The sequence below is a fragment of the Oncorhynchus masou genome, chromosome 21, assembly GCF_036934945.1.
Source record: "Oncorhynchus masou masou isolate Uvic2021 chromosome 21, UVic_Omas_1.1, whole genome shotgun sequence".
NCBI lineage: Eukaryota > Metazoa > Chordata > Actinopteri > Salmoniformes > Salmonidae > Oncorhynchus > Oncorhynchus masou.
The window spans coordinates 42648780-42662170 of NC_088232.1; the positions used below are offsets into that span (position 1 = coordinate 42648780).

The window sequence follows — 13391 nt, forward strand, 5'->3', positions numbered from 1 at the left end:
GTGTGTTTGCATGCGTGTGTGTATATGTTTGTTTGCGTGTGTGTTTTTGTGTGTGTGCGCGTGTGTGTGTTTGCATGCCTGTGTGTATGTTTGTTTGCGTGTGTGTGTGCGCGTGTGTGTGTTTGCATGCGTGTGTGTATATGTTTGTTTGCGTGTGTGTTTTTGTGTGTGTGCGCGTGTGTGTGTTTGCATGCCTGTGTGTATGTTTGTTTGCGTGTGTGTTTTTGTGTGTGTGCGCGTGCGCGCGCGTGTGTTTACATGCCTGTGTGCATGTTTGTTTGCGTGTGTGTTTTTGTGTGTGTGTGTGCGCGTGTGTGTGTTTACATGCCTGTGTGTATGTTTGTTTGCGTGTGCGCGTGTGTGTGTTTGCATGCCTGTGTGTATGTTTGTTTGCGTGTGTGTTTTTGTGTGTGTGTGTTTATGTGTATGTATGTACTGTGTGTATGTGTGTGTGTGTGTGAATATATGTGAGTCACTACTGTGCGATGCTAATATGCTGCCATGTATTTACCACGAGGCAGCCACATAAGGGTTGATAAAAGCCACTTGGTCTCTCCTCCTGTCATCCTCTCTGCCCCCTCTCCACTCTATGACGCTCCGACAACAAGGTTAACAGTCCAACACTAAGGTTAATATGGCCTTCAACATGTTAATGAAGCAGCTAAATCACCACAGGGCAGACACACACACACTTCTGGGGAACAATTATCAGGCCCGGAGGAGTGTTTTGTGTTTTTACACTAGCTGACATCCTTTATGGGCCTTCGGATCATCCCCGGTCTACATGCACTGTAATACCGCTGAAATATATCTCTGGAGCAGCACAACTATTGATTTATGCATAATAATTATCCCCAGGCTTCCCAAGGAGAGAAATATGCATAGCAGGGTTCACGTCAATGTGCCGTATGTGTGTGTGTGTGTGTGTGTGTGTGTGTGTGTGTGTGTGTGTGTGTGTGTGTGTGTGTGTGTGTGTGTGTGTGTGTGTGTGTGTGTGTGTGCGTGTGGTAGGGGCTGGCTAGGCTTGTAGAGCAAGTCTTTATGGATGTAGGATACATTAAACATTACCGTCCGCAACTGATTCACAATCCAACCTGATCAATACCATGTGGTGAGAGTCTGCTCTGGTGGTGACAGTCTGCTCTGGTGGTGACAGTCTGCTCTGGTGGTGACAGTCTGCTCTGGTGGTGAGAGTCTGCTCTGATGGTGACAGTCTGCTCTGGTGGTGAGAGTCTGCTCTGGTGGTGACAGTCTGCTCTGGTGGTGACAGTCTGCTCTGGTGGGGAGAGTCTGCTCTGGTGGTGACAGTCTGCTCTGGTGGTGACAGTCTGCTCTGGTGGTGACAGTCTGCTCTGGTGGTGAGAGTTTGCTCTGGTGGTGAGAATCTGCTCTGGTGGTGAGAGTCTGCTCTGGTGGTGACAGTCTGCTCTGGTGGTGACAGTCTGCTCTGGTGGTGACAGTCTGCTCTGGTGGTGACAGTCTGCTCTGGTGGTGAGAGTCTGCTCTGGTGGTGACAGTCTGCTCTGGTGGTGAGAGTCTGCTCTGGAGGAGTGCTGTGGGCTTTACACACACAGACTCACACACACGCATGCAGACATCCTTACATCTTTCTTCCTCCTAATTTAATTCATTTTTAGATTTAGAGTTACATAAGGAAATGTAATCTGGTGAAATTCCTTTAAATATGTCTAAGAAATTCTTAATTATGTGCAAAACACACTTTATATAAGAGAGACACGGAGAGTTTCCACTGAAAGTTGGAGGGAGTAAAGAAGAGATGAAGCGAGAGAGAAAGAGAGTGGGGGGGTTGAGCAATGCTCTTTCTTCTCCTCTGTCTGCCTTCTTATCCCAGAGTGCTTTGGGAGACGCCAAAATAATGTTCTACGCCGTAACCATTAAGGCCCTTTACTTACTGTTTACACACCACACCCCACAACTCACTCCTCTCTAAGACCAACTAGGTTCATTTACTGTGGTTGGATGTGTGTATTGACAGAATCAAATCGAATTTGAGTGAGATAAAAGCATCTAAGCAGATGCCGTCTCCTCCATCTGGACAGATGGTTATTCTGTGTAATGGTGTGTCTGGGTAATATGTGGATTGTGTGTCTAAACAGTCGTAAAAGCCTGGGTAAAGGATGGATAAATGGCTATCATCAACATTAAGGTCTGGCACAAGACAATCACAACATGGGTAATGGCACAGACAGTCTTAGATGCTCCAAACCAACAGGTTGGGTTCGTTTGTCTGTCTGCGTGTGTGTGAGTGTGTGTGTATTCGTTTGTCTGTGTGTGTTAGTATGTGTGAACGGGAAGTTTTGATCAGAAAATTAGTGCAGAATCGTCTAACTATAATCCATTCTTCAGAGTCTAAGCCGGGGGCTTGGGGGGGGGGGGGGGGGTCATACTCTGTGGCGATTTTAGCATGTAAATCTTTGTGGGCCAAACTCCCCAAAATTATTTTAGATGCATGTCAGCAAAGAAACTGCACAGCACTAAACAATACATTAATTGCACTATAAAGGTGACAAACGGTGGCTACAAACTGTTAGGAACTACATAAAGCTGTCCAAACAGCAGTGCTTTCTTTTCAGCACCATGGAGTGAATCCTTACCACCGCTACACCTGGCTTTCAGCGGAGCCTTGTCTGGCAGCGAAACAGTTTATTCAGCATCATTTACTGCCTTTGAAAAAACATAGCTGATATGTGGCTTCTACTGACAACTGAGTTGACTACGTCCGACGACGAACATAGTCAATATAACTACAGTTGAAGTCAGAAGTTTACGTACACGTTAGCCAAACACATTTAAACTCAGTTTTTCACAATTCCTTAGGTCAGTTAGGATCACCACTATATTTTAACAATGTGAAATGTCAGAATAATAGTAGAGAGAATTATTTATTTCAGCTTTTATTTCTTTCATCACATTCCTAGTGGGTCAGAAGTTTACATACACTCAATTAGTATTTGGTAGTATTGCCTTAACATTGTTTAACTTGGGTCCAACGTTTTGGGTAGCCTTCCACAAGCTTCCCACAATAAGTTGGGTGAATTTTGGCCCATTTATCCTGACAGAGCTGAGTCAGGTTTGTAGGCCTCCTTGCTCACACACGCTTTTTCAGTTCTGCCCTCAAATATTGTATAGGATTGAGGTCAGGGCTTTGTGATGGCTACTCCAATACCTTGACTTTGTTGTTTTTAAGCAATTTTCTAGAATTTTCTAAGCTGTTTAAAGGCACAGTCAACTTAGTGTATGTAAACTTCTGACCCACTGGAATTGTGATACAGTGAATTATATATAAGTGAAATAATCTGTCTGTAAACAATTGTTGGAAAAATGACTTGTGTCATGCACAAAGTAGATGTCCTAACCGACTTGCCAAAACTATAGTTTGTTAACAAGAAATTGTATGTAGTGGTTGAAAAACGAGTTGTAATGACTCCAACCAAAGTGTGTGTAAACTTCCGACTACAACGGTACGTGTTCAGCACTTCTGAAATGTACAGCGACAGAAAGCAGAACATGGGCTGCTCTTACAATATTCTCCCTGTACACAAAGTCAGAACCGTAGGATAAATAAATGTAGAAAACAGATTTAGAACTACAGATGTTTTTGTGAGAAGACCGATTATCGACAAACACCGCTCTAGCTGTCACCTTTCACCCCAGATGTCTTCTGGTCTGACAAACACCGCTCTAGCTCTGTCACCTTTCACCCCAGATGTCTTCTGGTCTGACAAACACCGCTCGAGCTCTGTCACCTTTCACCCCAGATGCGGACGGATTTTGATCTGGATTTTGTCATTATGTTACTTAGATTGACGCACCAGTGTATCAATCGAGAAATGAGGGTTAAGGCTGTTGAACAATAGATATAAACATGTTCATTCCTAAACACAATATGGGGTGATTTTGTGACTGTACAGTTTAAAACACAAAAAAATGCCACATAATCTAGATTTCTACATTTAAAAACCTCGGAATCATTTAAATGAAGTGGAAACCAACAACATGATGTATATTCATTGTTAAAGCATGCCTTATTCCTGCACGTGAGAGAAACACATTCTCACATCTTCAAGACGTAAACAAAACACACAAACAAAGTAACAAACGGAATAGAAACGGACCAACCGGTGAACATGTGTGAGCATATGGATGAATATGTGTGCGGGTCGTGTGTGTCAGCCCAGACCATATGTTAGAGCTGTGCGGCGGCACTGTGTGTGTGTGTGCCCATCACACAAAGCTGATCAATTAGAGCTCGTCCCAGGCCCAGTGATTTGTGTCTCAGTTATTAAAAAAGGAGGCTAATTCATCCTACTTCCATATTGGTAATAAATCTATGGCAGTGGCCCGCACAGAATGACAGAATGTGTGTGTGTGTAACAGTGTGTGTGGTGTGTGTGTATGTGTGTGTGTATGATTCATGGCCAACAGGAAGTGTGCGCTATGCCACATTTTTCTCCTTGTAATTAACAGTAAATTGTTTTTACTGCCGTGTACAATGAATTTCCCCCCTGGTTACGCCAGTGTCTCGCCTGAAATACTGAGTGAGTGAATTTAGTGAGTTAGTGAGTGCATGTGTGTGCGTGCGTGCGTGTGTGTGTGCGTGTGTGTGTTCCATAGCTCCGGAGTTCGTGGCTCCTCCTGAGGTGTCGGCGGTGTCATCCTCGTCCCTAAAGGTCGCATGGAGGTCAGCGCGGGGTCAAGAGGCTAGTGAGTGTTTGAATATGTGTGAGTGTTTGAATATGTGAGTGAGTAAGTGTGTGAGTGAGTTCGTGATTGAGTGCATATATGTGTGAGTGTGTTTGCGTGAGTGCGTGCGTGCGTGTGGGATTGAGTGCATGTATGTGTGAGTGTGAGTGAGTGAGTGAGTGAGTGAGTGAGTGAGTGAGTGAGTGTATGTGTGAAAGTATGTGTGTGTGTGAACCCTGTCATCCCTCTCCCTCACTCTCTTCCCTCTCCCTCACTCTCTTCTTTGCTTCTTCACTCTCTCCCTATTTCTTGTTTTCTCTTTTTCCTTTTTCTCTCCCTTCTTTGCTTTCTTTCCATCCCCCTCTGCCATACAGAGGTAGTTCGTTCCCTGACAGACACACTCCATTATAGTCTCTTAATATGTAACTGACCTGCTATTCTACACCTCCATAACTGGGACAATACAAACATGTGGTCAGGTTTAACCAGCAACAATCATGATCTACAACTCCATAAACAGAGACACTGCATGGGAGTATAGCAGTACTGCTGGAGTATACTGGAGTATTTCTGAGCAGTGTGGTAGAAATAAATAAATAATTGGATGATATTTATCTCTGGTGTTGAGTGGGTTACCAGTTGGTAGTGTTCAGTTTGTGTGTGGGTGTGTGTGTTACCTGTAGGTAGTGTTCAGTTTGTGTGTGTGTGTGTGTGTGTGTGTGTGTGTGTATGTGTTACCTGTAGGTAGTGTTCAGTTTGTGTGTGTGTGTGTGTGTTACCTGTAGGTAGTGTTCAGTTTGTGTGTGGGTGTGTGTGTTACCTGTAGGTAGTGTTCAGTTTGTGTGTGTGTGTGTGTGTTACCTGTAGGTAGTGTACAGTTTGTGTGTGTGTGTGTGTATGTGTTACCTGTAGGTAGTGTTCAGTTTGTGTGTGTGTGTGTGTGTTACCTGTAGGTAGTGTTCAGTGTGTGTGTGTGTGTGTGTGTGTGTGTGTATGTGTTACCTGTAGGTAGTGTTCGTCCGGAGGCAGGCAGGCTGGTCACACAGCCCAGTGAGGTACACAGAGTCACAGTGAAGTCATATCTCCTGTAGGCCTCTAGTCCTTCTGCTACATACACACGCTCTGATGGACTGGCTACATACAGCACCTGCAACAAGAAAGACACGCACACGCACACGCACACACACACACACACACACACACACACACACACACACACACACACACACACAGAGGATCAGAGTGATGTTATAGGCCCCCTACACACACTTGTGGTCCTGTATGGCTCAGTTGGTAGAGCTTGGAGCTCAGGTGGTAGAACATGGAGCTCAGGTGGTAGAGCACGGAGCTCAGGTGGTAGAGTATGGAGCTCAGGTGGTAGAGTATGGAGCTCAGGTGGTAGAACATGGAGCTCAGGTGGTAGAGCATGGAGCTCAGGTGGTAGAGCATGGAGCTCAGGTGGTAGAGCATGGAGCTCAGTTGGTAGAGCACGGAGCTCAGGTGGTAGAGCACAGGGGTTAAGTTGGTAGAGCACGGAGCTCAAGTGGTAGAGTACGGAGCTCAGGTGGTAGAGCACGGAGCTCAGGTGGTAGAGCATGGAGCTCAGTTGGTAGAGCACGGAGCTCAGGTGGTAGAGTATGGAGCTCAGGTGGTAGAGCATGGAGCTCAGGTGGAAGAACATGGAGCTCAGGTGGTAGAACATGGAGCTCAGGTGGTAGAGCATGGAGCTCAGGTGGAAGAACATGGAGCTCAGGTGGTAGAGCATAGAGCTCAGTTGGTAGAGCACGGAGCTCAGGTGGTAGAGCACGGAGCTCAGTTGGTAGAACATGGAGCTCAGTTGGTAGAGCATGGAGCTCAGTTGGTAGAGCATGGAGCTCAATAGGTAGAGCATAGAGCTCAGTTGGTAGAGCATGGAGCTCAGTTGGTGGAGCATGAAGCTCAGTTGGTAGAGCATGGAGCTCAGTTGATAGGGCGTGGAGCTCAGTTGGTAGAACATGGAGCTCAGTTGGTAGAGCATGGAGCTCAGTTGGTAGAGCATGGAGCTCAATAGGTAGAGCATAGAGCTCAGTTGGTAGAGCATGGAGCTCAGTTGGTAGAGCATGGAGCTCAATTGGTAGAGCATGGAGCTCAGTTGGTAGAGCAAGGAGCTCAGTTGGTAGAGCACGGAGCTCAGTTGGTAGAGCATGGAGCTCAAATGGTAGATCATGGAGCTCAGTTGGTGGAGCATGAAGCTCAGTTGGTAGAGCATGGAGCTCAGTTGGTAGAGCATGGAACTCAGTTGGTAGAGCATGGAGCTCAGTTGGTAGAGCATGGAGCTCAGTTGGTAGAGCAAGGAGCTTGCAACGCCAGGGCTGTGGGTTTGATTCCTGCTGGGCCCACACATACAGAAATGTATGCATTCCCTACTGTAAGTTACTTTGGGTAAAATTGTCCACTAAATGGCATTTACATGAGATGTGTCAACTTTCTTGAGACTTATTCGCTCCCCTAGCTAATGCCTAGGCTTTAGCTCCGCAGGCTAACACAATCTTCGAGCACACACCACACACACAGACTGTGAGAGCAGAGCGATATGTTATGAGGAGACATTATGCGTCTCGTTAAGAGAGGACAGTGAGAAAGCAGAGGGATAGTCCTACCTAGGGGGACAGCTGACTAGACAAACAGTTGGGTAAAAAAGTATTTAGTCAGCCACCAATTGTGCAAGTTCTCCAACTTAACAAGATGAGAGAGGCCTGTAATTTTCATCATAGGTACACTTCAACTATGGCAGACAAAATGAGATTTTTTTTCTCCAGAAAATCACACAAATGCATTGTTTGAGCCAATGAGAACACTCCTATCTGTGCAATGATATTGTATGTGTTTTTCTAAGGGAATGCAGAAGTAGTGATGTTTTGAATGTCTATCTATTTTTCTGAGATGATTTAGGGCCAAGACAGGAAATGTAGGAATGAGGGAGAAGCATGTGTACCTATTTATTGTGTAAGTATGTTACCTGTGTGATAACAGGTGGTGCGTACGGGTTGGACCTCTGCTCTGTGACCAGGTTCACCCTGTATTCAGTGACCTGTCCTCTGGCCTCTTGACCCCGCGCTGTCCTCCACGCAACCTTTAGGGACGAGGATGACACCGCCGACACCTCAGGAGGAGCCATGAACTCCGGAGCTATGGAACACACACACACACACGCACACACACACACACACACACACACACACACACACACACACACACACACACACACACACACACACACACACACACACACACACACGTTACTTCCAAATCTCTTCTTTTATCATTAAGTACTCTTAAATCACAGTGTCCATAATAGTAACTCTGTTGACTGCGTCAGTGTAACTGCTGTGGAGGGTTTTAATGAACAGCGGAAGCAGGTGGATGTTGTCAAATAGGAGCACAGCCAGGTTGAAAAAACAACAGTGTTTTTCACACCATGTCAACTTGACACAGCTACCCTGACAGAAACACAGAAATGCAGAGAGAGAGAGAGAGAGAGAGAGAGAGAGAGAGAGAGAGAGAGAGCTTGTTAAGTTACTATGGGCACAGAATCCACTCCAAACACAAGCTGTAAAATACCATTTGCATGTTTGATCCAAATGTGGAGCAGCATTTGTGTTTATGTTTGTGATGGAGCTGTCAACATGGCTCAGGAGTACTGGCATAATAAGCCTCAGTCAACACTCACACAGCCCTCTGAATGAAAGCACAGCACAGCACATTTAGAAACACCTATTATCTCACACACTATCTCCCCATCTCTCGTCGTACCTCTCCAATCTCTCCTTTATCTCTGAAGCCACCTAGTGTTAGGTGTTTAATGCGATTCACGCATGCATGCAGGAGTGCACAAACACTCTCTCTCTCACACACACACACACACACACACACACACACACACACACACACACACACACACACACACACACACATATATATATTCAGGGTGTGTAATGTGATTCATGGCTATTACACAGTCAGACAGGGGGCTGTGAGTTTTGTTTGGGGGCACAGTCTAGTTCTAATGAGCCATATCATCTCGTTGGAATTAGAATGCTTTAATGAGAAACCCCCCTCCTTCCTGTCTCTTTTTCTCTCTCTCTCTTCCCTATCCCTCTCCTCCCTCACTTCCACCAACCATTATGTCACAAAACTACTAGAACTACACACCCAGAGGCCTCCCCAGAGGAACTCTCTCTCTCTCTTCCCTATCCCTCTCCTCCCTCACTTCCACCAACCATTATGTCACAAAACTACTAGAACTACACACCCAGAGGCCTCCCCAGAGGAACTCTCTCTCTCTGTAAGTGCTCACCTCACACTCTCTCTACTTTTTTTGTCACTGTTTGTGTTTGTATGCTGGTGTGTGTGTGTGTTTAACTGACCCCCCTCCTGTGTCCGAGCTGTAGTCCAGTCTGATATCACACTCCCGGCCATGTTGACGGTCAGAACTCGCAACTGATAGGTGGAGAAGGCCTGCAGGTCTGTTACTATGGCGCTGCTCTGGGGAGGAGGCAGAGCACTCTCTTTGGCTGAGTCAGACGGGAGGCGGGGATCCAGCCAACCACTGCTCACAAACACCCTACGCTCTGGGGCGGGGCTTGTGGTGTTCTGCGATTCCATTGGCCCTCGTATGAAGAGTTCGTACCTTATAATAACACCTATGGAGGCAGAAACAAAAGAGACGATTTTATTATGTTCAATTTCATATGAATCAGTTCTTGATGGGTTAGCTTGTGACTAGTTCCTATTAGGACCTGTTCCTTACCAGAAATATTGTATATTCTTATACCAGGTGGGTCACAAGGAAATGATAAAGTACATTATATTGATCAAAGTTAAAAAGAAGTTAGAGAACCACTATTTAGGACACAGTGGATTTTTTTTTTTTTTTTGGTAAATGAAAAAATAATCACGGTTTTCTACTTGGGTCTCTATTTTTTGACATTAAATGCACTATAAATGATGTGCGTTGAATAATGTAACACAGAATAAAACCATTTCTAAAAGTCCCATAATAGTAGTGACTGTCCATTACTGATTATAACTCATTAACCAGCATTTATTCACATTACTTTACTTCAATCACATATATCAGTTGATGCCGTATATTACATTTGTTTTATTTGTTAACTTTATTATTTCATTCCAAGTCATCAACTCATCTCTATAGAGCTTCTGACAAAAGTCCTATTTTAGTAGTTCTCCAAAGTAAATAAGGCATACTTTTATACCTGCTGAATACCAACTATCAATCACTTAGATTGTATTTTCAGGTAGAGATACCTCTCGAAGCAACTGCTCTCTATCCCTCTTGATCGCACATTCTTCTGTCTCTTCTCTCTGTGTCTTCCCCACACTAACCCAATGTAGCAGGCGTAAAAGAAACACACAGACTGGACAAGTACTCGCGCAATGGATTATGGTCATTTGAGTAAATTACCATGTTTTCTGTACTAACCTATGTAGAACATTGGCCTGTTGGAAACTACAACTCCCTACTACATTGCACAGTTCGGGCTTGATCTGCCCACTCAACACTTCTATATCTGCCCACTCAACACTTCTATATCTGCCCACTCAACACTTCTATATCTGCCCACTCAACACTTCTACATCTGCCCACTTAACACTTCTACATCTGCTCACTTAACACTTCTATATCTGCCCACTCAACACTTCTACATCTGCCCACTCAACACTTCTACATCTGCCCACTTAACACTTCTACATCTGCCCACTCAACACTTCTACATCTGCCCACTTAACACTTCTATATCTGCCCACAACACTTCTATATCTGCCCACTCAACACTTCTACATCTGCCTACTTAACACTTCTATATCTGCCCACTCAACACTTCTACATCTGCCCACTTAACACTTCTACATCTGCCCACTCAACACTTCTACATCTGCCCACTCAACACTTCTACATCTGCCCACTCAACACTTCTACATCTGCCCACTTAACACTTCTACATCTGCCCACTTAACACTTCTACATCTGCCCACTCAACACTTCTAGATCTGCCTACTTAACACTTCTATATCTGCCCACTCAACACTTCTACATCTGCCTACTTAACACTTCTATATCTGCCCACTTAACACTTCTATATCTGCCCACTCAACACTTCTATATCTGCCCACTCAACACTTCTACATCTGCCTACTTAACACTTACACATCTGTGGTAAAGGTGACAGAGCTAGAGCGGTATTTGTCAGACCATGAGACATCCCGAAAATCAGACTTCTCACAAAATCGTCTGTAGCGTCTGAACGGTTTGGCCTAGAAAACCACTGTAAAGATGAGACTCTCAGGAACACGTACATGTTGGTTGTTTTTCTCTAGCACACCCACAGGCGTCACAAGACTCGTCTGAAAAATCAAATAGCAAATTGATCCTTGGGATGACCTTCTTAAAACAATTCCATATAGCTTAGTAGTATCCCCCCGGCTTAGACAGGGCTTAGACTCTTCTGGGTTAACAGCCGAAAAATAACCTCAATTTCAGTTAGTTGTTCAGCACTGGTAGGACATAAGGAGATACAATACTGTATGCATCACTACAGTACCATACTGTAAGCTACTAATCAACCACAGGTCTTCAGCCAATACTAAAATAGAATGAATGAATACCAGCACAGTGTATTCTCATATCCCATTCTAATACTCTATAGCAGAGAGACTCTTCATCCACATGAGAATCAAAGCTCAGCATCGTATCCACATTGCTCATTAGTGTTAACAAGGCAGTGAATGAATACAGAAGGTTGAGCCGAGGACAGGCAGGCATCACAACACAATAGAAATAAACACTTCTATTCTCCCTCTTTTCTCTCTCTATTCTCTCTCTTCTCCAATGCTCCCTATCACACTAGCACTTCAATGAGTCTGTTCCCCCATGTCTTGTTTCAATACAGCCAGTCCAACATGGCAGTTCTAGTTGTAGGCATGGTTGAATGACGATTCAAAACAGAATATTAAATGACATGAATAATAATGTCTGGTAGAAGTACATTTGTTTCAATGTGCCTCGGGGAGCGATATAATGTAATGCAGTAAGTGTGGTGGTGGTTACACGGGCTTAATATGGTAGAGAGCCTTATAGAGACTGTACAAAGCCCTGGATCCAGGAGAACACAGTAGGGACACAGTGTTAAGGGGAGTTGAACATGTGTTCTCTTGGAGCATCCTAATAGGACAGTTTCCATAGTACCTCCTTTTCAAAACTATTTGTTCTTCTCCATTTTCTTCCATTTCATTCCTGTTGTCTGTGAACACAGATCAAGAGGCGATTCGGGTCGTACCATTGGGACGAACGGGGGGGTCCCAGGCTGCGTGCGTTTGGTGAGGTCCGGTGGCGTTGACCCTGGGTGGGGGCTGTCCCTGTGGGGGGCTGGGTGAAGTGAGGAGGGGCAGGGGAGGGGTGGAGGTGCACCCACCAGTAGTACAGGCCTGCAGGGTGAGGTTGTAGTGGGTGTAGGGGAGAGGCCAGCGGCTGCAGCCTGGGTCTCTAGACCTGTATAGTGGACCCGCTCCCTACCAGTACCAGCCTCCACTGAGGTCAGCACAAACCTACAGGAACACACAGAGAGAGGGATCCGTTTAGTTTATTAGTCAATATGACTTGACCATGATAACTGACCAGCCAATGTTACTCCTTCAGTTAGGGACTCACAGACCATAAAAGAACATCTAGTCTCATCTCAACTCAGCTGGTTGAGAATTTCCTGGACACAAATTAGGCTTAGTCCTAGACAAACAATCATGTTCAATGGATTCACTATTGAAAGTGTTTTTCAATACAAGTCTCTCGCTCACTCTCTCTGATTCAATACCCCCCGTATTTCTCTTGATTTATACACTGAGGTTAGATAGGACACCTAGAGGGGGTTTAGAATACTGGGTCCATACCACAGGAGGTTGGCGGCACCTTAATTGGGGAGGACAGGCTGGTGGTTATGACTGGAGTGGAATCAGTAGAATGCTATACATCAAACCCAAGGTTTCCAGGTGTTGATGCCATTCCATCTGCTCCGTGACAGACAATATTAAGAGCCTTTCTCCCCTCAGCAGCCCACTGGGTCCATACCTCTCTTGTGGACCTGATGTGTTCTGTGGTCGGGTCCAGTTGAGGTTGGCTGTGGTCGGTCCTGGTCGGCCCACCAGAGTCAGAAGGATATGGTCAGGGTCCGGGGCGGCGGCCAGGGTCTGGTAACTGACCGGAACACTCACCGTCTGACCGTTAACGTTAGCCGTTACTAGCTGATAAGAATAATCCATGAACGGAGACAAACCACTGTCCACATAAGTTACAGGGCCTAGGAGAGAGAAAAGACTTGAATGTGTGTGTGTGCATGTGTGTTCGTGTGTGTGTGTTTTCAACATACAGTGTGTGTGTGTGTGTGTGTGTGTGTGTGTGCGTGTGTGTGTGCATGTGTGTGTCTTCAACATATAGTGTGTGTGTGTGTGTGTGTGTGTGTGTGTGTGTGTGTGTGTGTGTGTGTGTGTGTGTGTGTGTGTGTGTGTGTGTGTGTGTGTGTGTGTGTGTGTGTGCGTGTCACCAAACCCAGAAAGAGGGTATGCTGGTGATCTCCAGAGAAGACCATGTCATTAAAGACATGCTCTCTCACAGATGATTTTTTGAGATGGGCTGG

The 13391-nt window shown here is 45.3% G+C and overlaps 1 protein-coding gene across 1 annotated transcript in view; it reads right to left on the bottom strand.

Moving 5' to 3' along the window:
* The window catches only part of LOC135507509 (usherin-like), a 474271-nt gene that overhangs the window by 319733 nt on the left and 141147 nt on the right, over positions 1–13391 (bottom strand). Inside the window, 6 exon segments of the mRNA XM_064927019.1 lie at positions 5707–5851; positions 7703–7872; positions 9111–9386; positions 12042–12221; positions 12224–12309; positions 12827–13055. Of these exon segments, the coding sequence (XP_064783091.1) occupies positions 5707–5851; positions 7703–7872; positions 9111–9386; positions 12042–12221; positions 12224–12309; positions 12827–13055 (1086 nt within the window).